Source organism: Aquarana catesbeiana, linkage group LG01, assembly GCF_042186555.1.
Source record: "Aquarana catesbeiana isolate 2022-GZ linkage group LG01, ASM4218655v1, whole genome shotgun sequence".
NCBI classification, from domain to species: Eukaryota; Metazoa; Chordata; class Amphibia; order Anura; family Ranidae; genus Aquarana; species Aquarana catesbeiana.
The window spans coordinates 479,028,131-479,052,003 of record NC_133324.1 but is presented as its reverse complement, the minus strand read 5'-3'; the positions used below and the strand labels follow the sequence as shown (position 1 = coordinate 479,052,003).

The 23,873-nt window shown below is 43.8% G+C and overlaps 1 protein-coding gene across 2 annotated transcripts in view; it reads left to right on the top strand.

The window, feature by feature from the left end:
* FRMPD1 (FERM and PDZ domain containing 1) overlaps positions 1-23,873 on the top strand; it is a 286,616-nt gene that overhangs the window by 187,590 nt on the left and 75,153 nt on the right. For both annotated transcript variants that reach the window (XM_073591547.1, XM_073591539.1), the window contains exon 9: positions 14,922-15,041. In XM_073591547.1, coding sequence (XP_073447648.1) covers positions 14,922-15,041 — 120 coding nt within the window. The remainder of the gene's footprint in view (positions 1-14,921; positions 15,042-23,873) is intronic.

Sequence of the window (23,873 nt, the reverse complement as noted above, 5' to 3'; positions counted from 1 at the left end):
ACTTTAATTAGAAATAAAATAACTTTTGTCTTTTTGAAGTGTTAAAGTAGAAATATTAGTGTAGCGATAACCCCGAAGGAGCTGCTCAAGTTGGTTCAGTCCGTTAATCTGCCTCTTAACCCCAAAGATCTCAGCTCCTCTGACACACCTGGCAAACAGTGTACTTGCAAGCACAGTAAAGCAAACAGAAATGTAGTGAACAGAACGTTTGTTTACTGGGAAACTTGACACAATCAAACGAACAGTGATCTGGTAAAACAATAGTCAAGAACTGTGGTTTCAAATGGTGTAAATCAAAAACCAAATGCAGACTTCAAAATATCATAGTCAAACAACTTAAATAGATCCAAAGTGGCATATGCGCTCGGGCATAAAGGAGAGCAGATATGGCTTAAACACAGTCTGTTTCCTTCAAATCCTGAAATCACAGACCCAAGCAATGAACATGGGAGGCAATAGGCCACAAATGCAACTTATCACTGTAATGCCGTGTACACACGAGCGGACTTTCCGGCAGACTTGGCCCGGCGGACCGGACTCCGTTGGACAATTCGATCGTGTGTGGGCTCCAGCGGACTTTTTTTCCCCAAAAGTCCGACGGACCTAGAATTAAAACATGTTTCAAATCTGTCCGACGGACTCGGCTTTCTAGCGTGCAAACCGTTCGTCTTTGTGCTAGTCTGACGGACCAAAAATTACACATGCTCTGAAGCAAGTACGAGACGGAAGCGCTCGGTCTGGTAAAACGAGCCTTCGTATTGAAGCTAGCACATTCCTCACGCTGATAATTCTGTGATCTTTTAATACAGCACATTCTTTTTTTCTTTATGATGCTAGAAGAATGAAGTTGTTTTGCTGCTTATATTCACACAGAGTTCTCACAAACTTCTTTCTTCATTATTTATCCTCATGTCATGACTAATATTCTAGTTTTTAAAAGCCAGATCTGCATAAATAATGTTTACAATTCTTTTTTAGAGTCATCTTTTAGAATTTGATATTTCAACAATATATAATTTTCCAATTTCTTAAAAATTGTAAAAAATTCTCATGATTTCCATTTTATATTTTTTTTGTATTTTCAAGTTACCACAGTAATATTATTATCTTGTATTTTTTATGAACCTTAATGAGGTTGGTATCCCTTGTCAATTTGACAAAAGGCAAATTCATTTAGCACTACAAATGCAAAAGTGCACTTGAAATTGCACTGAAAGAGCACTTGGAAGTGCAGTCACTGTGGAATCCGAGGGGCACATGCAAGGAAAATAAAAAAACAGCATTTTAACTTGCACATGATTGGATGATAAAATCAGCAGAGCTTCCCCTCATTTCAGATCTTCCCCTCAGATTTACAGCGACTGCACTTCCAACAAGTGCACTTGCAGTGCAATTTCAAGTGCACTTTGCACTTGTAGTTTGCACTTGTATTGCAAAATGAATTTGTGAATTTGAATTTTGTAAATAACCCCCATATTCTTTTAGACGTGTACCTGCCTACTCACAAACAAACTGTCCGTTTGGAATAAAAACACATATAAATTTCTTTTGTGTAAAGAAAATAGCCATTTATTCTAGTTAACAAAATAAAGAGGAAGGCAACACCGGAGTCACTTTTGGAATTTGTGAATCCTTTTGTCCACCAGGGCACACATCAAGTCATTGGAAAACAAAATTGGGATCTTGCGGAGTCTATATAATAGGGAGCACAATCTGCGTCTTCTGTCAGACCAGACTGAAGCCAGGCAATCACTTTTGACTCTTCTGTAGAGCCTTCACTCCATGCTGCCCTGCAGCCTTCCCTTCATGCTTCTCTGCAGCCTTCCTTAGAGGCTGTGCCTCTGGTGGTGTACTTGTGGCAGGAGGAGGAGGAGGAGTAGGCTCTTCATTATAAATATGGCTTGTTTTAGTAAGCTGGCCCCACAACTCTTCTGAAGGGCCTCAGAAAAAAGCCCCTCACAGAGGAGACATTGGTCCTTCTCCAGTTCCATCAACCTGGTGGCCAAATATGTACCATAGGCTTCTTCATCATTGGGGGGGGTCACTGACGATTTTGGTTGTCTCCTGAATGAGGGCAAGTGATTGGTCTTCTATTCTGGTCATCTTCCTAGGTCTATTGGTGGGAAGGCAGAGGGGAGGCACCTGGCATTCTGTGAGGCTCCTACTGGGCCCAGCCACCTCCTGCCTGCCATTGGGCACAGCCTCCTACTCTCTACCACTGGGCACGGCCTCCTCCTGGCTGAGCTCATCCTGTGTATAAAAAAAAAAAGGGACATAGTTGTATTTTTGGCTTCATCAATCACACACAATTTTCAGCTCATGACTTGCAAATTTAATTTTAAACCAATAGAAAAGGCTATCATTTTGACCCCACCATTTTTCTATCTGTTCACCAATATTTGAACAACAATTTTGGGCACTACTGTCTATTGATGTGTATACATAATAATATTTGTGATGAAATTATTGATTTGTAAGCCAGCATTTTAGTTTACATCATTAAGATTCAGACAATCAATAATTACAAAACAAAAAGTATACCTGGCTCCCGCTGGGCGCATCCACTTTTACAAGGATGAAAGGGCCCCGTTCTTCCTGGGACGCCTCAGCTGGGGTGGAGGGAAGGGTCGAAAGCGATTGTCTGGCTCCTGTCTGGTCATCCAGAAAACGCAGTTTTGGGTAGTACCACAGCTTGGGGACATAAACCTTGTCTGCTGCTGCTCCTGATTTGAGGGACTCCTGTATCTTCTTGTGCTCCCGACTGTACATATTACGCAAGATCACAATTTTATTGTCCACTAACCTAATGTCTGCCTGGGGGACTCGAGTCTTTACAAACTCCAGCAGTATCCCCAGTGTTGCCTGCCTTGCTTGCTTATTGAAATACAAGGGGTGCTTGACCTCCCACAGGTTTCGGTTAGCTTCATATAGCTCAATAAAATGAGTCAAAAAATCTTCATCCTTAAAGGGATTAATTTTTTCTGAAAGACAATACACAAGAGAAGAACAGTAATGTCAGTCCAAACTCCCAGGATTATCTTTATCCAAATACAGGGCGCACACACACACACACGTTTAAATCTTACCTTTGTTTATGATGCTCGCTACTTCTGTTCGGACATACGTAGGCCAGCGCATTAGCTTTATATACACTGCGCATCTGTCATGCTCCGCCTGCATCGCCCGCCCCTGACGTTCTTTATGACGAAGTTTCCCCGCCCCTTCTCTGTTCGTTGCGCAGTGGAAGTATATAGTTAAAGATGGCGGAGACATTCTCAGGAACTAGCATGGAGGAAAGCCCGGAGCCCCAAACATCCAGATCTAGGAGGAGATATAAGGACACCAACATGGCCTTTGAAGAAATGGTGGAGATGGTGGCCATATTGAGGAGGGAGGACTATGATGGCAAAAATGGTCCGTACACCAGACCCAATTTTCGGAAGGACCAAATAATATCCTCAGTTGTCACCTCTCTGGAGCAGCAATTTGGGATACGATGGGCTAAAGAACAATTGAGAAAGCGCTGGTCTGACCTAAAAACGAGGGAGAAAGAACAATATCGCAGAATCAAGAAGGTGCTTAAAAACAGTAAGTACTTGTCGTGTGTTCTGATTGAGATACTTAACTCGCATGCTGATCCATATATGCTTTTCGTTTATACTGTTGAACGATGCGATTGTTTGTAAATATCGTTCTTTTGAAAATACATATGATTCTAACTAAATGTCGTTCGTTTGTCAAGAAATATGATTGTACAGGGCTCTACCTACATTTTGGTCTTGATAATTTGTCTTACTAAAAGAAGTTTAGGATATTGTTAGATGTGTTTGAAACTGGAATGCTTTAGAAAAACTGAATCAGTGTAATGTAAGGACAGGACACAGCAGCTGTTTCCACATCTGGACTCAGGAACACTAGTGTACTGTGGGACACCAGAGAATTTTTTTTAGGGTAATCCACACAGGGGCTCCAAGGGATACTTGAGGTGTCTCCATCTGTGAACCTTGGCCACAAAAGGTAAGTATTGCAGTTTGGTTAAAAGGGAATTTTAATCATGTCTTAAAATTGTATCTTTTCTCAAACAGACAATTGTACACCACTTCAAAGCAAGGTTTCATATTCCTATTTCTGTTCTCTAATATCAATGTGCTAAGTATACCTTTTTTTTGATTATCATAGGGGGGAAAAGACTCAGACAAAAGTCAGAGGATCCCAGGACCCCCCAAACTCACCAGCCTGATTGGGTAATTAGCCCAAGCCGAAGCCCAAGCCCACCCGAGGATCTTGAGGAAGGAGAGGTGGAGGAAGTGGGTGAGATTTGCACCCCACCAGGTGAGTGTCTGACACCCCAGCTTAAGGTAATCTATTTATGCCTGCATATTTCTAAATACATATTTTTCCTCAAATTTTAGGTGATGTTCTGGTTGTGGAAGGCCAAGCGGCGGACCCATTTAGCACAGACAGTGGACAAAGACTTATTGGGCAGATAATGGTCTGGAATGGCCACATTGATGAAATGCACAATCAGCTAGACTGCATGAGAAAATCGGCTGGACAGCATGCAACAGGAAATGAAGAACATGATTGATGCTTTGAGGAGAATATAATCACTTTTTCCCTAAAACATCAATCATGTTCTTCATTTCAGTTTGAAATGTGAACATTGTTATGTTTTTCTAGTTGTAAAATAGTAAAAGCCAAATTTTGCAGCTGTACATGGTGTGTCAACGTGTGCTATCTGCCAGCAGGGGATCTTAATGTACGCGTTTTGTGTTTGCAACCCACAAAACACGTCCATTGATTCCCCATGATGGGAGATAGCACATGTTGACATTACCCATTTGGACTCCCAATTTGTGTGCATCTGCAAAATTTGGCTTTTACATGGGTTACATCACCAGCGCATTTTATTACATGTTGAACTTTGTAAGTTCCAGAGTTGTTTTTTTTTTGTGTGTGAAAAAACCCTGTTTTAAAAAAAAAAAATTATAGACTAAAAATATTTCACAAATTATGCAGAAAATCCGCAAAAAAAATAGAATATAGTTACCCCCAAAAAAATTTAAAAATTATATTGAGTAAAAAAAGTAAAAAACAAGAAAAAAAAATTAGAAATTGGAATGACGTTTTAAAAAAATGCACATGTTTGAATGTGCGCACATTAAAAATTTTAAACGACAACAATCTGTGTGGCTTCTTCTTTCAATACTCAATACCAGTTTAGGAATTCATTTTACAAAGGGCCTTATTTACTAAAGGGAAATGCACTTGGCACTACAAGTGCACTAGGAGAGCCTAGGGGACAGCCAAAAATAAAAGCAAACAAGAATAAAAACAAGAGATTTTATCGTAAATCATTTTTAAATTTTTTTTTAAAGTTTAAATATGTTCTGGCATTGCAATGGCCCCCCTACCATTAAAATAATTGACATATCTGTCCCGCACTTGACGGGCGGTTTGGGGGGCCAAGCCAGTACGGCCAATATCCAGGCCTGCGAGTATAGATTCTGCACTAAGTCCGGCCTCAGGCCCAACAGAAGTTATATAGGTTTGTGAATGTCTTCTTAAAAAATTATGTAGTACACAAGACATGATGATATGATTTATTTTATAGTCTGCCATATTGATGGCTGAAAGAAACAAACAGAACCGTCTGGCCATAATCCCGAAGGCATTCTCCACAACTCTTCTTGCTCTGGCCAGCCGGTAGTTAAATACCCTCCTCTCCGGGGTGAGGGTCCTTTGGGGGAACAGGCTCATGAGGTGCTCGCCAAGACCGAAGGCTTCATCTGCGATGAATACAGAGGGAAGTCCCTCAACGTTCTCGCCATCAGGTGGCAATCCCAGGCCACCAGTCTGGAGACGCTGGCACAACTCGGTCTGGCCGAAGACTCCTCCATCCGACATTCAGCTGTTCTTCCCCACGTCCACGTACATAAAATCATATTGTGCCGATACCACCGCCATACTACACTATTACACCCCTTGTAATTGAAGTAGTAAGACCCCGAATGGGGTGGTGGCACAATGTGAACATGCTTCCCATCGATCGCCCCTACACAGTTGGGAAAGTCCCAACGGTCAACTAACTGGGAGGCCATACTCTGCCATTCCTGTGGCGTGGAAGGAAACTGTGGAGTCAAACAATAAAAAAAAAATATAAGTACTTTTAAGCATACCTTTGCAAGCAGATTACACAAAAACATTCTTGCACAACAGCAGTATAACATTTTTTAGAAGTAGTATTTTTAAAATTCATATATATAAGGCCCACTTATAAGATTGCTCACCACCTCTGATGGCCCATTGATCAAATTGTATGGGGGGGTGGGGGAGGGTTCTAATTTAGTTGAAGAACACACATTACATTTGGAGACATTTGAGGGGGTGGGGGAGGGCTCTAATTTAGTTGAAGAACACACATTACATTTGGAGACATTTGAGGGGGTGGGGGAGGGTAAAGCAGTACAATGGAGCTGACAATATACATTGTTAAAGGGACTAGGCTATAGGTGTATATGGGCCCAGGATTGCATGCTGGGGAGGTTAGTGAAGGCAAATATGCATGTAGGCAAAAAAAGGATTTTAACAAATAAAAAAATACATGCATGCATGAAGATAAAGGGGACATTCACAGCATATTCCAAGCATGGTAATTAGGTAATGATGAAATTAATACAATACATTAGCAAACATTAAATACATATAATGTAATGGTTTTTTTTTAACAAACAGATGTGCTTTATTGTCACAAAAGGGAAAAATACAAAATACCAATTGACATAGTACATAACACTTCATGGAAGGTTTACATAAATGCTCACAGAATGTAATGTTAAAGGATAAAACTTACCTAAATATAGTCCTTCTGCAGGACCTGAATAATGGCAGAACAGGTCTCTGGGATAATGATACCCAGAGCCTGGGGGGAGATGCCTGACGAGAACTTAAGGTCCTGAAGGCTTCTCCCAGTCGCCAAGTAACGTAATGTGGCAACTAGCCTCTGCTCCGCAGTGATGGCTTGCCGCATGCAGGTATCCTGTCTGCTGATATAAGGGGTCAGCAAAGCCAGCAGATGTTGAAAAACGGGGTCCTTCATCCTGAGATAATTCCTGAAATCCTCAGGATTATTCTCACGGATCTCACGGAGCAAAGGCATGTGCGAGAATTGGTCATGCTGGCGCAGCCAATTCTTCGTCCATGAACTCCTCCTCGCCCTGTTCATGGACTGGGCTCGGGTCAAAGTATGAACCCCAACACCAAGCCCCCACACAGCACGAACTCGAGAATGAGTACGTCCACGCACCATGGCTTCAAAACGGTCGGCTGGTCAAGCAAACAAACCTAAACAAACTCATTGAAGAACAGCAAGGCCTATGAAGTGCGACCTGAAGATCAGGAACGAGTGGACCAGAACGGCCTGCTATACAGGTTACGAACTGACCAACACGCACTGAAAACCAGATACAAACCTCACAAGCACAAACTGAACCGCAGAAAATGAGCAAAATAAGCTGAAGTCGCAAAAAGCGCGAAACGTCTCTAACCAAACTTCTGCTAACACGAGATAAACACGAGATTAGCAAAAGGAGCCCAAAGGGTTGCGTACTGGGGCTTGAACTTCCTTTTACTAGTCCTGTCGTACGTGCTGTACGTCACTGCATTCGAAACCACCGGACTTTTGGAGTGATCGCGTGTGTCCAAGTCCGTCCGTTTGTAAGTCCGACGGATCTACGCTACAAAGTCTGTTGGAAAGACCGTCGGACCTAGTCCGTCGAAAAGTCCGCTCGTGTGTACGCGACATAACAGTTATAGTGAGAGTCCCCCTTTAAAGGTAGTTACTGGGATTACCAAATTACTGATACTAAGGAAGGAACAGTAAAGGTCCTCACAATGGAGATATCCAAGATCTTCAGCTAGCCTGGCGTTGGTGCACTTAGTGTCCTGTTGAGCAGGATAAACAACGGACCTACGCTACAAAGTCCGTCGGAAAGACCGTCGGACCTAGTCCATCGAAAAGTCTGCTCGTGTGTACACAGCATAACAGTTATAGTGAGAGTCCCCCTTTAAAGGTAGTTACTGGGATTACCAAATTACTGATACTAAGGAAGGAACTTTAAAGGTCCTCACAATGGAGATATCCAAGATCTTCAGCTAGCCTGGCGTTGGTGCACTTAGTGTCCTGTTAAGCAGGATAAACAAAGGGTACTTGAAAGTATCCTGGTAAGGCAAAGTGGAATGTAGGATGCTAGCAGTATCCTGGTAGGCAAAGTGGAATGTAGGGACTGTTCAGCAGGGTGCAAGGGTTCCTACCAATGTGGGCACTGCTAAGTCAATGTTGCCTGACTACCGTGTCTTTGAGGATGGGCAAAAGCCAGCTCACCCGTCCTGCGACCAAAGGATCAAGCGATAGGTTCCCTGAAAGGCCTGACTGGCCACCTTGTAACCGGATCAGCCCACACCCTCAGGAACGCCTGGAGATGTGCTCGGAATCCCTCTCAGATGGGATGTCCGTCAACGTCCAACTCCTGGAACTGTGGCAGGATCAGCACACCGACCTCTGGAGCTGTGGCAGGATGGATCACCTCCGTGGGTAACAGCAGCCCCTCAGGTCACGTCTGTCTTTCACTCAGCCTCGTGGAGAACTCCCTAGCCTTTCAAAATGGAGTCCTTAGCCAGCCCTCTGCTTTTTAGAGCCCCTCTGGGATTTGTAGTCCCACCGATTTAAGAGTCAGTTAGATTGGTCTTTGCTGGGACTTCATGACCCATGATCCTCTGCTGCTGTTGCCTCTCATTGGCTCTGTCTCCAAGCCAATGGGGTCACAGGGGAGAAAGCAGAGCAGCCTGATGCCTGTTTGTGTGAGAGGAGAGGGAGGGGGGATGGCATCCCCCGCAGAAACTGACAGGCAGCTCTCCTCTGTGAAAGCCTATGTACTCGCGACGGTCATCTTGGAGAGGTTGCAGGTGACAGAGTAGGGCACCCACTACACAAGGCAAAACTTTTTACTTTCTTTAAAATTTTGCATAAGGAAGGGTAATAACTCCTGTCATTTTTGTTTTTTTGCCATCTCTGTCCCATTGGGGTAATTTCCCTTCACTTCTGTCCCAAAGCCAAACAGGAAGTGGCAAGTAATCCCGCAAAATAAGGGAATACCCATTGGAAGATCTCCCCTTTGTTACTTTTCTGGGAACAACCCAAAATTTGGGATTTTCTTTTACTTTCGATGATAATGGTAAACAGGACAACAAGGGCACAGACAGCAATAAAAAGCTGAAAGGTGTTCCAATCGATATCCACTCTATCCAAAAAGAAAAAAAAAGTCTTACCTTTAGTTATACTTTAAATCTCATTCTTACCAGCAACAGAAAACAGTGAGATGCAAAATTAAATGTGTCCTTTATTAAAATAGCTAACAGGACACATCATTCCTGCTGGCTATTTTAATGAAGGAGGAATATTATTTTGCATCTCGGTATGTGCAGTTTTCCTGTTTCTAGTAAAATTGATTGTTTCAGTGGAGATGAGCCAAACCAGCACTGAAGATGTGATTGTGGAGTGTGGAGTCTGATCTCGCCTGTGAAATATTTAATTTTGGATGGATTCATATTGTAAACATTTCTGCCTGGGCGTGGCAGCAAGTGATGCAGGCAATTTCCTTAAGCCTAGGTTCACATTGGTACGATTTGGCATGCGATTTGACATGTCAAATCGCATGCCAAGTCAGTGGCTGTTGCCGGAAATGGCATAGTCCAAATCGGTGCGGCGTCGCACCGGTTCCCAAAAGTAGTTCCTGTACTACTTTTGGTGACTTCGGGGGGCAATTTGTATAGATATCTGTGCACAAACCCGCACAAATGTCTGTCAATTCGCTGCTGAAGTTAGACTGCATTGCCAGGTTAGAAATTGCGCGAGTTCAGCTGAACTCACACGATTTCTAACCCGCAGCTATGTAAACCTAGGCTTAAGGTCAGAATTGCAATAGCAAATGGTGTGAACAGTGCGAGTTAAACAAATTATGAGTACTGCTGTGTGTGAAGATTTAACTGCTCAGTTAACCTGCTTCAGTGATGATCACTCTCAGTGATACTTGATTGTTGCCCCAGAGCTGAAAAATCCCTGTGCAGCAATTATCATTTTGCAGTAAGGCTGCTTTCACACTGGGGCGGTAGGGGGCGTCGGCGGTAAAACAGCGCTATTTTTAGCGCTGTTTTACCGCGGTATTCGCCCGCTAGCGGTGCGGTTTTAACCCCCGCTGGCGGCCGAAAAAGGGTTAAAACCACCCGTATAGCGCGGCTATAGTCAATGGGCAGTAGCGGTTTAGGAGCGGTGAATACACCGCTCCTTCACTGCTCCAAAGATGCGGCTTGCAGGAGATTTTTTCTTCTCCTGCCAGCGCACCGCTTCAGTGTGAAAGCCCTTAGGCTTTCACACTGAACAAACAGCGGAGGCTGTTTAGGGGCGGTTTGCAGGCGGTATTTTTAGCGCAATAACGCCTGCAAACCGCCCCAGTGTGAAAAGGGTCTAAGAAAATACACGAACACTATTTGTCACAACATTATTTTTTGGCAAATAACATGTTAACCCTTTCCTGACCAGTCCAGGCAGCCTTTAAACTAGGTCTATAAGATGGGGGAGAGAACGGACTTCCCCATCACATGATTGCTGTGATTGGCTGTCACAGTAGACACATGATCAGGAACTTATCCCAATATATTAAAGGATAAATATGCAATAAATGCATATTTTGTGCAGGTAAAAAAATTTGCACTTCTTGTTTTTTTTCTCAGGAGTCTGTAGAGCATTGCACACGTGATCAGCAGGCCGTGGGTGCAATGACAGGCTCCTACAGAATTTCAGTAAAGGTGTCTACCGTAGACAGTTACTGGAGAGCAGGAAGAATCAATTAACTACGAGAACGCTCATCATTTCCTCGTAGTTCATTGAGAACGACAAGTACTTTCTGGGAATGTAACAATTGCCTGACTGTATACCTTATATACATAGTCACTAATTAGAACAAGTATGCTGCAAGTGAAGTCAGTTCAACATCTGAAATTTTAAAGTGGAACTAGACTGCATCTGAGCAGCACAAACCAAAAACGCTGTTTAATTCATTTTTAATATGCAAAGCAAACTCACCCATCCATTCATGTCTCCATGATTTATTTTGTTGAGAAATCATTTTGAAAAACACCCCCCCTAGCATTTCTGACCATGGCCATCTTTAGTAAGAGCAGATGATCCATGTAGCATTTACTTCCTGGAATCCATCTGCGCATAGCTCAGGCATGCAGGCAGGAGTGTGAGCTTAGCTGTGGAAACCCCTCCACCCCTCCTCCCCTCCTCCCCTCCTGAAAACTCCTGGGATATATGACATAATTTGCCTAGGCTTGGAAACCAAAAAGTAACTGAAGTTTATAACAACTAAATATGATTTACCTTCCTTTCTATTCTCTAATGCTGGCAGCATAGTAATTAAAGTTAGTCGATGATGATTGAGATATGAAGTTCCTCTGTGTGCTTGATCCAGGTCGGTGACTCAGAAATTATTTAACCCATTACATCAGCATCATAGCCAGACAACTAGGACAGGTGGGTAATGAAATCATGTTTCTCTACACAATAACATATAATGTAACCACATTATCCATTTTTATTAAGTGTAGCACCCTCTCGTTAGGTAGATGCTAGAGTGGGGATTTTTTGTTGGCAGAGTAGGTAAATTTAGGCAGGCCTAGCTGGTTTGCTAGGCCTGTTTGTTTTCATTCTGGGCTGGGAGTGGCTCAGGGTATCAGCTGGTGACTCACAGGTTGCATCACTTCACTGTCACCTCCCTCTTCCTTCTAGAAAGTGCTAGAAGGAAAGGAAGGGAAGAGAGGTGGGGCTGTCTGGGGTATCTTAAGGAGCCTTGACCAATCCCCAACTTGGATTGGCAGGGGGCAGGCCTCCTTAAACACCTGGGGTCAGCCCAGCTGGGGAGGAGTTGTCGGGTGGAGGAGCTGGAGTGAGAGAGTGTGGAGGATGTCAGAGCCCATGGGGAGCTCCCCAGTCTGGGAGGGGTGACCCTGGGCTGGGGCTCGGGTGCATCCAGAAGGAGTGACGAGATCCTGGAAGGAGAGGCACATGAGAAAGCAAGTAAAGGACAGCAGGAGAGAACACTTTTAAGAGTCTCCAGGGAGGACTACTGGTCGCAGCCAGGAGGGCTAGTGAGTGAGCACAGTTGGGAGGACTGGGGGGCACGCCTGAGAGAACTGGAAGATTGCAGTTTGAGCTGGGGGCAGAACCAGTAGTGGAGACTGTGGGAAGGGCAGTGGAAAGAGTTCATTGCAGGAAAGAGTTGGAAAGAGTTCATTGCAGCCAGGCTGGCTGGCAGGGCCTGAAGAGAGCTATCTGGGAGTGGTAGCTGAATGGAGGATAGCTAGTACCTACACTACAGGGGCCCGAGGTCCCTGCCCACAAAAGGCAATTCATTTAGGCCTGGCTGAAGTAGTGTTAGGCCTACCCATGCGGTGCTAGCTATAGGGTGACCACATTTCCAAACTGCCATTCAGGGACACCCTCCCCCCCCCGCGCCGCCCAAAAAGGATGGTTTTTGATACTTTTTTTGCCAATTTTTGGGGAAGAACGGAGGGGGACACGGAGGAAGAACGGAGGGGGACACAGAGGAAGAACGGAGGGGGACACAGAGGAAGAACGGAGGGGGACACAGAGGAAGAACAGAGGGGGACACAGAGGAAGAACGGAAGGGGACACAGAGGAAGAACGGAGGGGGACACAGAGGAAGAACGGAGGGGGACACAGAGGAAGAACGGAGGGGGACCACGGAGGAAGAACGGAGGGGGACCACGGAGGAAGAACGGAGGGGGACCACGGAGGAAGAACGGAGGGGGACACGGAGGAAGAACGGAGGGGGACACGGAGGAAGAACGGAGGGGGACACGGAGGAAGAACGGAGGGGGACACGGAGGAAGAACGGAGGGGGACACGAGCAGAATGGAGGGGGACACAGAGGAAGAACGGAGGGGGACACAGAGGAAGAACGGAGGGGGACAGCAGGACGGAGGGGGACAGCAGCAGAATGGAGGGGGACATAGAGGAAAGATGGAGGGGGAGAGCAGCAGAACTGAGGGGGAGTGGGGGGGACAGCAGCAGAACTGAGAGGGAGTGGGGGGGACAGCAGCAGAACTGAGAGGGAGTGGGGGGGACAGCAGCAGAACTGAGAGGGAGTGGGGGGGACAGCAGCAGAACTGAGAGGGAGTGGGGGACAGCAGCAGATTTGAGGGGGATTGGGGGGGACAGCAGCAGAACTGAGGGGGAGTGGGGGGGACAGCAGCAGAACTGAGGGGGAGTGGGGGGGGACAGCAGCAGAACTGAGAGGGAGTGGGGGGGGACAGCAGCAGAACTGAGAGGGAGTGGGGGACAGCAACAGATTTGAGGGGGATTGGGGGGGACAGCAGCAGAACTGAGGGGGAGTGTGGGAGACAGCAGCAGATCTGAGGGGGAGTGTGGCTGTGTGGGGGACAGCAGCAAAACTGAGGGGGGTGGGGGTCTGGAGACAGCAGCAGATTTGAGAGGGAGTGTGCATTGCTCACTGCTGTAACTAGGTAGTGGACTGTGGAAGTTACACTAACCTGTCCTGAAGTACTCTGGCTGGCGGGCGGACCTCGTGGGCGGGAGGGAGCCGGAGGGAGGACTCGGACGAGGTGGCTCAGTCAGGAGTCAGGACTCACTCAGGACGGAAAGAAGCTGGCTGGCCGCTGGCAATGTGCGGCTGCTGGAGTAGTCGGCTCGGCGGCGGCTCCGGGTCCGGGACTGGCAGGCACCACCACACTGACTGGGGCTGCTGGGCACAGGGCAGGATAGTAACTAAGTGTGGACTGGACTGGCAGGCTGGCGGCTGCTCTCTCTCTCAGACAGAGGCGCGCTGCTCAGCCGTAGCGTGTAGAGTCTAGAGTGCGCCGTGCGGGTGCCCACTGCACTGACTCCCACGTGATTGACGGTGCCTGACGTCACTGGTTGCTAGACGCGGGGCGGGCGGCCCTAGCCTAGCAACCAGTTAAGCTGCGCATATCTGTGACATCTGTGTGTGTTACTTGTGTACTGTACTGTAAAATGATAAGGGTGGCAGACTCGGAGACGGAGTCGGACACTGATGCCAGCCGGCGGTGTGTTTTTTTTTCATTCCGGCACACTGTATTGTCCCGGAATGAAGGCACCCGGGACACAGGACAAAAATCTCAAATAAGGGACAATCCCGGGCAATCCGGGACACGTGGCCACCCTAGCTAGCTAGTCTGGAGGTGTTACAGCCTGCAGCAAGGGAAGTGCTGGTGGAGTAACAGTCTGCAGCAAGTGAAGTGCTGGAGGAGGAACAGTGTGCAGCAAGTGTTTGTGCTGGAGAGAAGATTGGAGTGTATATACAAGTCCCAAGCAAGTTTGCACTGAATATTCCTGGGCATCCCATAATTCCCAACTTCCCATCCAAATTGAATCCCCTCAAATAAAAAAACAAAAACAAAGGTATGGACTGTTCTATGTCTCTGAGTGACTGAGAGATGGATGTCTGGCTGGCAGGGGACAGGTAAACCACTACATTCAGCAACCCCTACGGGGGGCATGGCTACATAAGATACATAAACATAAGGGTGTTGTATTCCAGCATATCAAGGTTTCCCTGTGCCTCTAGTTTCATAACATCATTGTTCTGTGGTTGTACGTTTTTTTCCTTTAAAATAGTGCCACCTGCTGGCAATAATTATAATAATAATAATATCTGTGTGTATAAAAAAAAAATGTCCGTTAGCATACTGTACTGTATTTTTCATATTTTGTGATTAGATGCTATTTGTAAATATTAAAATATTGGTTTATAAGACTGTGTCCTGTTGCAGACTACTGCAGGCATATTTTTGCATTGCAGGTAGTACAGAAGAGAGAGTCCCACGACTATAGGTGTCTTTTCAGAGTTTGTTTTGTACCCAAAGATCCCTTTGAGCTTCTGCAGGAGGATCCAGTTGCCTTTGAATACCTTTACTTACAGGTAAACATTTGCTATTTTATAAAATATGAACATGCAGATTATTATTTTGAATTTCAAGGGAAACCACTCCAAACAAAAACAATATACTTTTAAAGGGGTTGTAAAGCTTTGTGTTTTTTCACCTTAATGCATCCTAATAATGCACTGACAGTGACCGCCCCCCCAGCCCCCCTCCCCCCGTTTTACTTACCTGAGCCCTGTAATTCCTACGGAGGAGACACACTCTTCCTCTCTGCCCGGGGTTCTCAGCTCTTGATTGGATAGATTGATAGCAGCGCAGCCATTGGCTCCCACTGCTGTCAATCAAATCCAATGATGCGGGTGCCGGGGGCGGGGCCAAGTCCGGCATTCTGTGTCTGTGGACGCAAATGCTGGACTCGGAAGCGCGCCTGCAAGGTAACCCCCCCGGGTGCGAGGAGGAACCGCAAGAGCTGCCGGGGGACCCCAGAAGACGAGGTTTGGGGCCAATCTGTGCAAAACGAACTGCACAGTGGAGGTAAGTATAATATGTTTGTTATTTAAAAAAAACAAAAAAAAAAAAAAACAAAGGTATACAATCACTTTAAGGAAAAATTATAAAGTTTCACAAATAATGTAATAGATTTGATCATTGAATGCAACAATATGGAAATATAGGGATACCCTAAAAGTATATCTAAAGTCTACAGTATGACAGTCTAAGGCCCCATTCATATATGAAGGGTTTTGTAGTTTGAAGCTCAACGCTACAAAACTCTCAATAAACAAAACCCAATGTAGTTAATTAGTGGCTGTACAGAAATGAGCGCTGAGGCACCTATAGTTAAACGCCTGATGCTCCAAAAGCTGCATGAATTACTTTTGAGGAAGAAATAGGTGTTTTTGACCCCATAGTCTTAAAGTGATTGTAAAGGCTTGTTTTTTTTTTTTTTCAAAAACAAACATGTTATACTTACTTCCTCTGTTCAGTTGGTTTTGCACAGAACAGCCTGGATCCTCCTCTTCTCGGGTCCTTCTTCACTGCTCCTAGCCCCTCCCTCCCTTGAGTGCCCCTCAGCCAGCAGCTTGCTATGGGGGGGGGGGGGCACCCAAGCCAACACAGAGCTCTGTGTATCCATTCAGACACGGAGCTCCAACCTGGCTCCGGCCCCTCTCTCCCCTGATTGGCTGACTGACAGCCGTGGGAGCCAATGGCACCGCTGCTCTGTCTCTACCAATCAGGAGGAGTGTCCTGGATGGCTGAGGGTATCAAGGACATCGCTGGAGAGAGAAGGGGCTCAGTTTGCAATCTGTTTCCAAAGTTGGTGCATGTACGACTGAATCGCATATGAATTGAACAGGGGTGTGGTGCGGTTTCTGTGCGATTTATGCATGATTCACAGTGTGAACTGAGGCTAAATGAGATTGTACAATGAGACTGCAATGTGCATGGTACTGGCCAGCTATAAGGTGAACCTGCCAAATTTTGAAACTTTTTTTGGCTTTACACTTATGTGCTGCGTGGTAAAACTAGCATCTTACTGCACATTACTGCAGTGTGTGGAACCAAATGGCTCTCCAACATGTGATGCAATGCATCATATTTAGAATGGTAATTCAATGCACAAATACACTAGGTGCCAGCAGACATTACAATGTAGTACTTGTGGAGCACTGCAATAAAATAAAATGCAGGTACAGTTTTTTTTTTCAATTTGCGTTAACACACTACAACAGGATGGCCAGGTATGATGGGGTCCTGATAATTAAAAGTACAGTCAAAAATTGGTTACACAAGTTACAGTCTGACTTTATCATCTCATTTAGATCTACCACCACTTATGTAGTGTATGGGCCTGCCTGATTGGTTACAAAATGAATAGACTGATTGGGTAGACCCTAATATTACACACTGCTTTGGAATAGGAGATTTTGCAGAGAATGCACAACCATATTGTAATGTGTATATGTGTATGGCCACCTTAAAGTATAACTAAAGGCAAAACTTTTTTTTTTTTTAGTTTTGGATAGAGTGGAGATGGATTAGAACATCTGTCAGGTTTTATTGCTGTCTGTGTCCCATTAGGGAGATTCACCCTCTCTATTTATCTTGTTTACCATTATAATTGAAAGTGAAAGTTAAACAATATCCTACATTTTGAGTTGTCCCCAGAAAAGTAATAGAGGGGAAATCTTCTGACGGGGACACTAATTCTGGTGACTAGGGGGTCCCCAAGGGATTCCCTTAATTTGCAGGGATTTCCTCTCACTTACTGTTTGGCTAGGAGACAGGAAGTGAAGGCAAGTCTAACCAATAGGACACAGATGGCAGAAAAAAAATCACAAGAATTATAACCCTCCCTTGCTCTATCCAAAGTAAAAAATAAAAAAGATTTACCTATATTTCTACTTTACAAGCAGACACTACAGAATATTTTCTATTACCCCAATTACCCTCCTCTATTTGCTATATTGGAAATGGCTTAATTTTTTTTTACCAAGTCAATAAAATGGTCAATAAAGATTTTTCCACTGGACTGGGGGATAGCTGGTTAGTAGGACGTTGGTGCCTGGGAAATAAAATCCTTAGTTACATATTAAAACTAGTTTCAGAGTGGTTCACTCAGGAGGATTTTCTGGCTAACATAGGTTACAGGAATAATAGAATTGGAACAAACATTGAGTTGATCCTGATAGTGACTGCCACATCCCATTAAACAATGGACACAAAAGGCTAGGTACCCCAAGGGGATTATATGGGCAGTGGATCAACAAGGATCAGGAATGCAGATGAAGTACAGAGAAATTCTTAGATAAAAGTATCAACATTTTATTAATACAAGTTGTGCAAAATACATACTGACATTTAAAAACAACAGTGCAACAAGAGCAGTTGGTGTCAGAAATACAGCTGCTAGAGTGTAGACGGTGAACTACAACGGCCAATAAATGGTCAGAGAAGTAGTGCAACTGCTACACAATACCCTACATGTTTCAGAAAAACACAAAAAGATTCATTTCTTTTTATGATGCATACTTCCTTCCTCAGGGGTTTCAGATAAGCAGATTATAAAATTTCTACAAAGAAAAAAATATTTGCATAATAAGAAACATGATAGACATTGATCAGTAGGTTTCAATTCGCAGAAAAAAACAGAAAAAGCAACAAGCTAGATATTAATCCAAAAACAATACTTACAAGACATCTGACTCTCTATTATAACACAGGTGTACACAGTGATGTTGCGAGATGGAACTCCCATGCCCAGGAAATCAGTGAATAGAGGCAGTCATCCCAGTTAGATTCAAAAATCAGGATAATACACAAGACAGATAAATCTCGTTTCTGTATGGAATTCACCTCAATGCCAACGGGGAAGGAGCGGCAAGGCAGGGCTCACGAGAGCCGCCACTAAAAGGCAAAAATGACGCACATCTAAAAACCAAAAAAAGGAAAGTAGGGATATTGTATGTATCTATGTACTATGAACATAAGCATAGTGTGCATTGGAAAGAAGGGAGAGATACAAAGTATAATTCTCCCCGTGATTGTATCAAGACAAAGCATGAAAAAGGATACATAGATATATAACTAACCTTAGCCACTCAAAGCAAACAGATCCAGTGTGGGGAGCTGTGCTCCTCTCAGCTGTGTAGCAGAGTTTTGTGTTTGCTGAGAGTGAGGTTAAATACCTGATGGTGTGGGAGTGGTTGTGGCCAGATAACTAGTCCCACTTCATTTAACTCATTATGCATTCAGGTGAAAGGGAAAAGTTTTAATCAGTTTTACTCAGAGGTAAGTATGGCAGAGTTTTAAGTACCAAGAAAAATGTGTGGTGATGAATCGGAAGCGTCCACCAATCGCGGCTCCCTGGCCTGGGCGGCGCCCAATGTCATTGAGCAAAATGACGCAACGGCGTCCGGCGTCAACAGAGGCCGCCGACACGGAAGAAGGGCAGCATGCCAGGGCTTGGATGGAGGGCCTATTGCGCATGCGTGAGACAGAAAATCAAGCGCACGCGCCTGGGAGCTGCTAAAAGAATGCCTTCGCCACCATAAAGCGGAAGCGGAGGCCTTTCCGTGTCGGGGAGCACCGCGAGCCACTCCCCTAGGCATTTTGGGGAATCCAAACAATTCCAAAATATTGTTGCAAGGGATGGTAGAAGTATAAATTAAAGCAGATTTTTTGCCACCATCATATTCACTAGCAGGGCATGGGGATCCCACCTGTACAGAATTGTATCGTTTCCTAAAACACAGAAAAGAAACAATAATTTAATTACAATTAAGTAATGATACATAGAAAGAGAGGAGACAATGGCTTAATAGGCACTGAGAATAAACATACTAGCTTGGTAGAAATATCAGAATATGTTTAATAGGCAACCTTCCTATAGCTGATGTTTGAACAGAGATTTTAAGCATGGGACTAGGTGAGAAGACAAAAGGGAAGTAAGAAGGAAGGTATGTAGAGAAAGGAGAGAAAGCATGGAAAGGAAAAGGGAAAAAGGGAAAAGAGGGAAGGGGCAAGATAACGGTAAATGGTTTAAAAATCCCTATCATAACCCCCTGTGGCGAAGCCTGGAAGGAAAGGCTTTAAATTAAAGGCTTCATTGAGGCCAGGTGGTAAAGTCGCATCAAGCTTCGATATCCAACGAAGTTCATGTTGGAGGAGTATTTTGTTATAATCACCCCCACGAGAGCTTGGGTGTAGGCGATCCAACACCAGAACAGGTATTTTAGGACAAATACCTTCATGTACTTGGGCCACATGCCTGCCCAACGGGAGGTCGGGATCAGCTGTTTGCATGGCCCTGATATGGCGATAGAGCCTTTGCCATAATTTTTGGAGGGTCTTGCCCACATAGAAGCAGTTACAATTGCATAACAAGATATATACTACGCCCGTTGTCTGACAATTGGCATAGTGTCTAGGTACAAAGTGAATGCCATTGGGTAAGTATATGTTTTTCCTCATATCCATGTACACACAATAGGAACAGGATCCACATTGGAATGTGCCTGCTGTCGTACAGGGATCGCCTCTATTCTGGCCCTTAAATTCGCTTTGGACTAATAGGTCGCCCACCGAGGTAGCTCGTCTGTAGGTAATTAGGGGCATAGGGGGCACAAAGGGACCTATGGTGGGATCAGAGGTCAATAAATGCCAATATTTTTGGCATATCTGTCTGATTTTGCTGTGGTCATTAGTATAGGTGGTAAATATTCTTGAAGTCTCATTAATAGTTGGGATTTGTTTGGAAGCTAACAGTTCATGTCTGTTTTTCGAGTTGGCACGTTTGAACGCTCTTTTTAAACATTTGTGGCTGTAGCCACGTTTGAGAAGTCGATTTTTCAGTTTGTTGGCCTCATATTTAAAGTCTGAATGGTTGGAACAATTGCTTTTTGTCCGCAGATATTCGCCATAGGGGATAGAGTTGATCAGTGGCTTGGGGTGGAAGCTGGACGAATGCAGTATCGTATTCCCTGCAGTGGGTTTCCTAAAAAGTTTACATGATAATAATTTGGATTCATTAATTGAGATTTCAATGTCCAGAAATGTGATTCTGGACATATCAGATGACATGGTAAATTTAAGATTGAATTGATTCTTATTCAGTGTGTCCAAGCATTCATTCAAAAGAGATTGGGGGCCATCCCAGACAACGAAGATGTCATCTATGTACCTGTGCCACATAACCACGTGGCACAGGTACATAGAGAGATCCTCGTTGCGGAAAATGGTGTCTTCCCACTCCCCCAGGTACAGATTGGCGTAGCCAGGGGCACAACAGGTGCCCCTGGCTACGCCCTGCACCTGGAGGAATAGTCGGCCATCAAATGAAAACACGTTGTGGTTGAGAATATAATCTAGGGAATAAAGTATGAATTCATTGAAGGAAGCTTCGTAAAGGCTTGTTTGGGATAACACCCTTTGGATGCAAGAAATCCCTCTACAGTGAGGTATAGAGCTGTAGAGGGCTTCCACATCAATGGTTGCAAGTATACAATGCTCAGGGACTTAAATGTACTGGAGAATTTGTAAAAGATGAATAGTATCACAAATGAATCATGGAATGGCCAGAACAAAAGGTCTAATATGTGCGTCTATAAGTTTCGACAGCTTTTCAGTAATTGATTCATTCCCAGAGAGAATTGGTCTCCCTGGGGGATCTTTGATGTTTTTGTGTAGTTTGGGTAGTGCGTAGAATGTTGGTACACGTGGATAGGGAATTCTGATAAATTCCCATGTTTGTTTCGAAATTATGTTATTGTGGAATGCATCATCTACAAATGAGTAGAACTTTTTATTGAAGGCCTCCACTATGTCAGTGCCCACTGGGCGGTACCAATCTAGATTTTTGAGGATTTAAAAACACATTTGTTTATAGTGTTCATTGTCCATGAGGACAATGTTTCCCCCCTTATCACTGGGTTTGATGGTAATATCATAGTTGTTAGATAAATTGTGTAAAGCAATTTGTTCATTTTTGGTTAAATTTGATTTCTGAGAGGGTATGGATTTGAAAGATTTAATTTCCTCGGAAGTCATTTTTAAAAAGGTAGTTACGCCATGGTTGGAACTAGGGGCAGGGTACATGGAGGAGGCCTTTTTTAAGGAAGATTTTTTAGGTATGACCGATGTGTCTTCATTTTCTTTGAGCAAAGATTCTAGGTCTAATGTGTCAATTAGATCCTGGGGGTCGTTTTCTTGTAGTAAAGCATTAAGATTGTCGAGGGCTTGTCGCTCACTAAATGTGCGCCAGCCTTCATATTCTGATTTGTGTTTATCAAACATGCTTTTTAATAATAATTTACACGTATAGAGGTGTAAATCTTTTATAGCTGTAAATTTGTCTAGTCTGTTATTCGAACAAAACGTCAGCCCCTTTGAAAGAACTGAGATTTCGTCGGGAGTAAGGATGTGTGATGATAGATTTACTACATCCAAGGAAGATGATGCATTCATGATGGTGGTTGGTTTGGGGGTCCCTGCGGATTCCCCTGGTTTTTTGGAAAAAAGATTGATGGAATTTTGCCTAATGGTGTTGGTAAAGGGATTTCAGCTGTTGTAGATTCACCAGCATTGTTGGTGGGCGTTGTTATTTGTGCCATGGAACTCTGGCTCCCAGTTGGAGGATTCCGGGATTATGATTTGGGAAAGGGTTTTTTGGTACTATTGGCCAAAGGATGGTCCTCATCCTGGCGTCATTTAGCTTTTCTGGATTGTCCGGAATGTTTGGACGAGGAATAGGAAACGCTTGATGACACAGAGGAGGAATCAGATATATCTGAATGCTTGGGGTAATGTGTTGGATTCCGTTTAGGATTTTTCAAATTTTTACCCCCGGATTTTGAAGACCATTTATAGGCCTTGCCCTCTTCAAATGCTTGTTTATCCCTTAAGAATTTATTTTCTTTTTTCAAAATAATTGTTTTATTAAAGAGTTCTATATGTACTTTTAGTTTCTCATAAAGTTTTGGGAAGGAGGGATGGGCTTCTAGTGGTTTGATTTTGCAAATAGATCAGATTTATATTCTCGTCTATGTCAATCATGCGTTTCTCATATTCCTCCATGAGTAAATTCATCATACCCACTGAGCATGACTGGAGATTCTGTTCCCAAGCTGTTTTAAAGGTGGAACTTATGTTTTCAAAGGAGGGAAAGATTTGGACACATAGTCCCAGGGGATTTAAACCACCCTTAATGTATTCTTTGAAGCTTTGGATGTGCCAATAAGTAAGTGATTTTTTCTCCAGCCATTTAGTAAGGCTGGAAAACAGAAACTTAATTCGGAATCGCGGGATTCGTTCTGGCCATAGTCCTGTTGGAGTCTGGTCACGAAGTCATCCCACGATTGGCTATATAATTCTGCCATTTTCAAAAATGGAAAAGAAACCTCATCGATCAAAAAGAGGGAAAAGGTTGTAGCGCAAAAGATTAGTTCCAAAGAGAGGACTGGGGACAAGGCGGGTATTTACTACCCAATTATTAAAGAAATAATAGCATTGGAACAAACATCGAGCTGATCCTGAGAGTCACTGCCACATCCCATTAAACAATGGGCACAAAAGGCTAGGTACCCCAAGGGGATTATATGGGCAGTGGATCAACAAGGATCAGGAATGCAGATGAAGTACAGAGAAATTCTTAGATAAAAGTATCAAAATTTTATTAATACAAGTTGTGCAAAATACATACTGACATTTAAAATCAACAGTGCAACAAGAGCAGTTGGTGTCAGAAATACAGCTGCTAGAGTGTAGACGGTGAACTACAACGGCCAATAAATGGTCAGAGAAGTAGTGCAACTGCTACACAATACCCCACATGTTTCAGAAAAACACAAAAAGATTAATTTCTTTTTATGATGTATGCTTCCTTCCTCAGGGGTTTCAGATAAGCAGATTATTAAATTTCCAAAAAAGAAAAAAATATTTGCATATATATATATATATATATATATATATATATATGTAAGTAGATATTTCATCCGCATAAACAAATAAGAAACATGATAGACATTGATCAGTAGGTTTCAATTCGCAGAAAAAAAAAACAGAAAAAACAACAAGCTAGATATAAATTCAAAAACAATACTTACAAGACATCTGACTATCTATTGTAACACAGGTGTACACAGTGATGTTGCGAGATGGAACTCCCATGCCCAGGAAATCAGTGAATAGAGGCAGTCATCCCAGTTAGATTCAAAAATCAGGATAATTCACAAGACAGATAAATCTCGTTTCTGTTTGGAATTCACCCCAATGCCAACGGGGAAGGAGCGGCAAGGCAGGGCTCACGAGAGCCGCCACTAAAAGGCAAAAATGACGCACATCTAAAAACCAAAAAAAGAAAAGTAGGGATA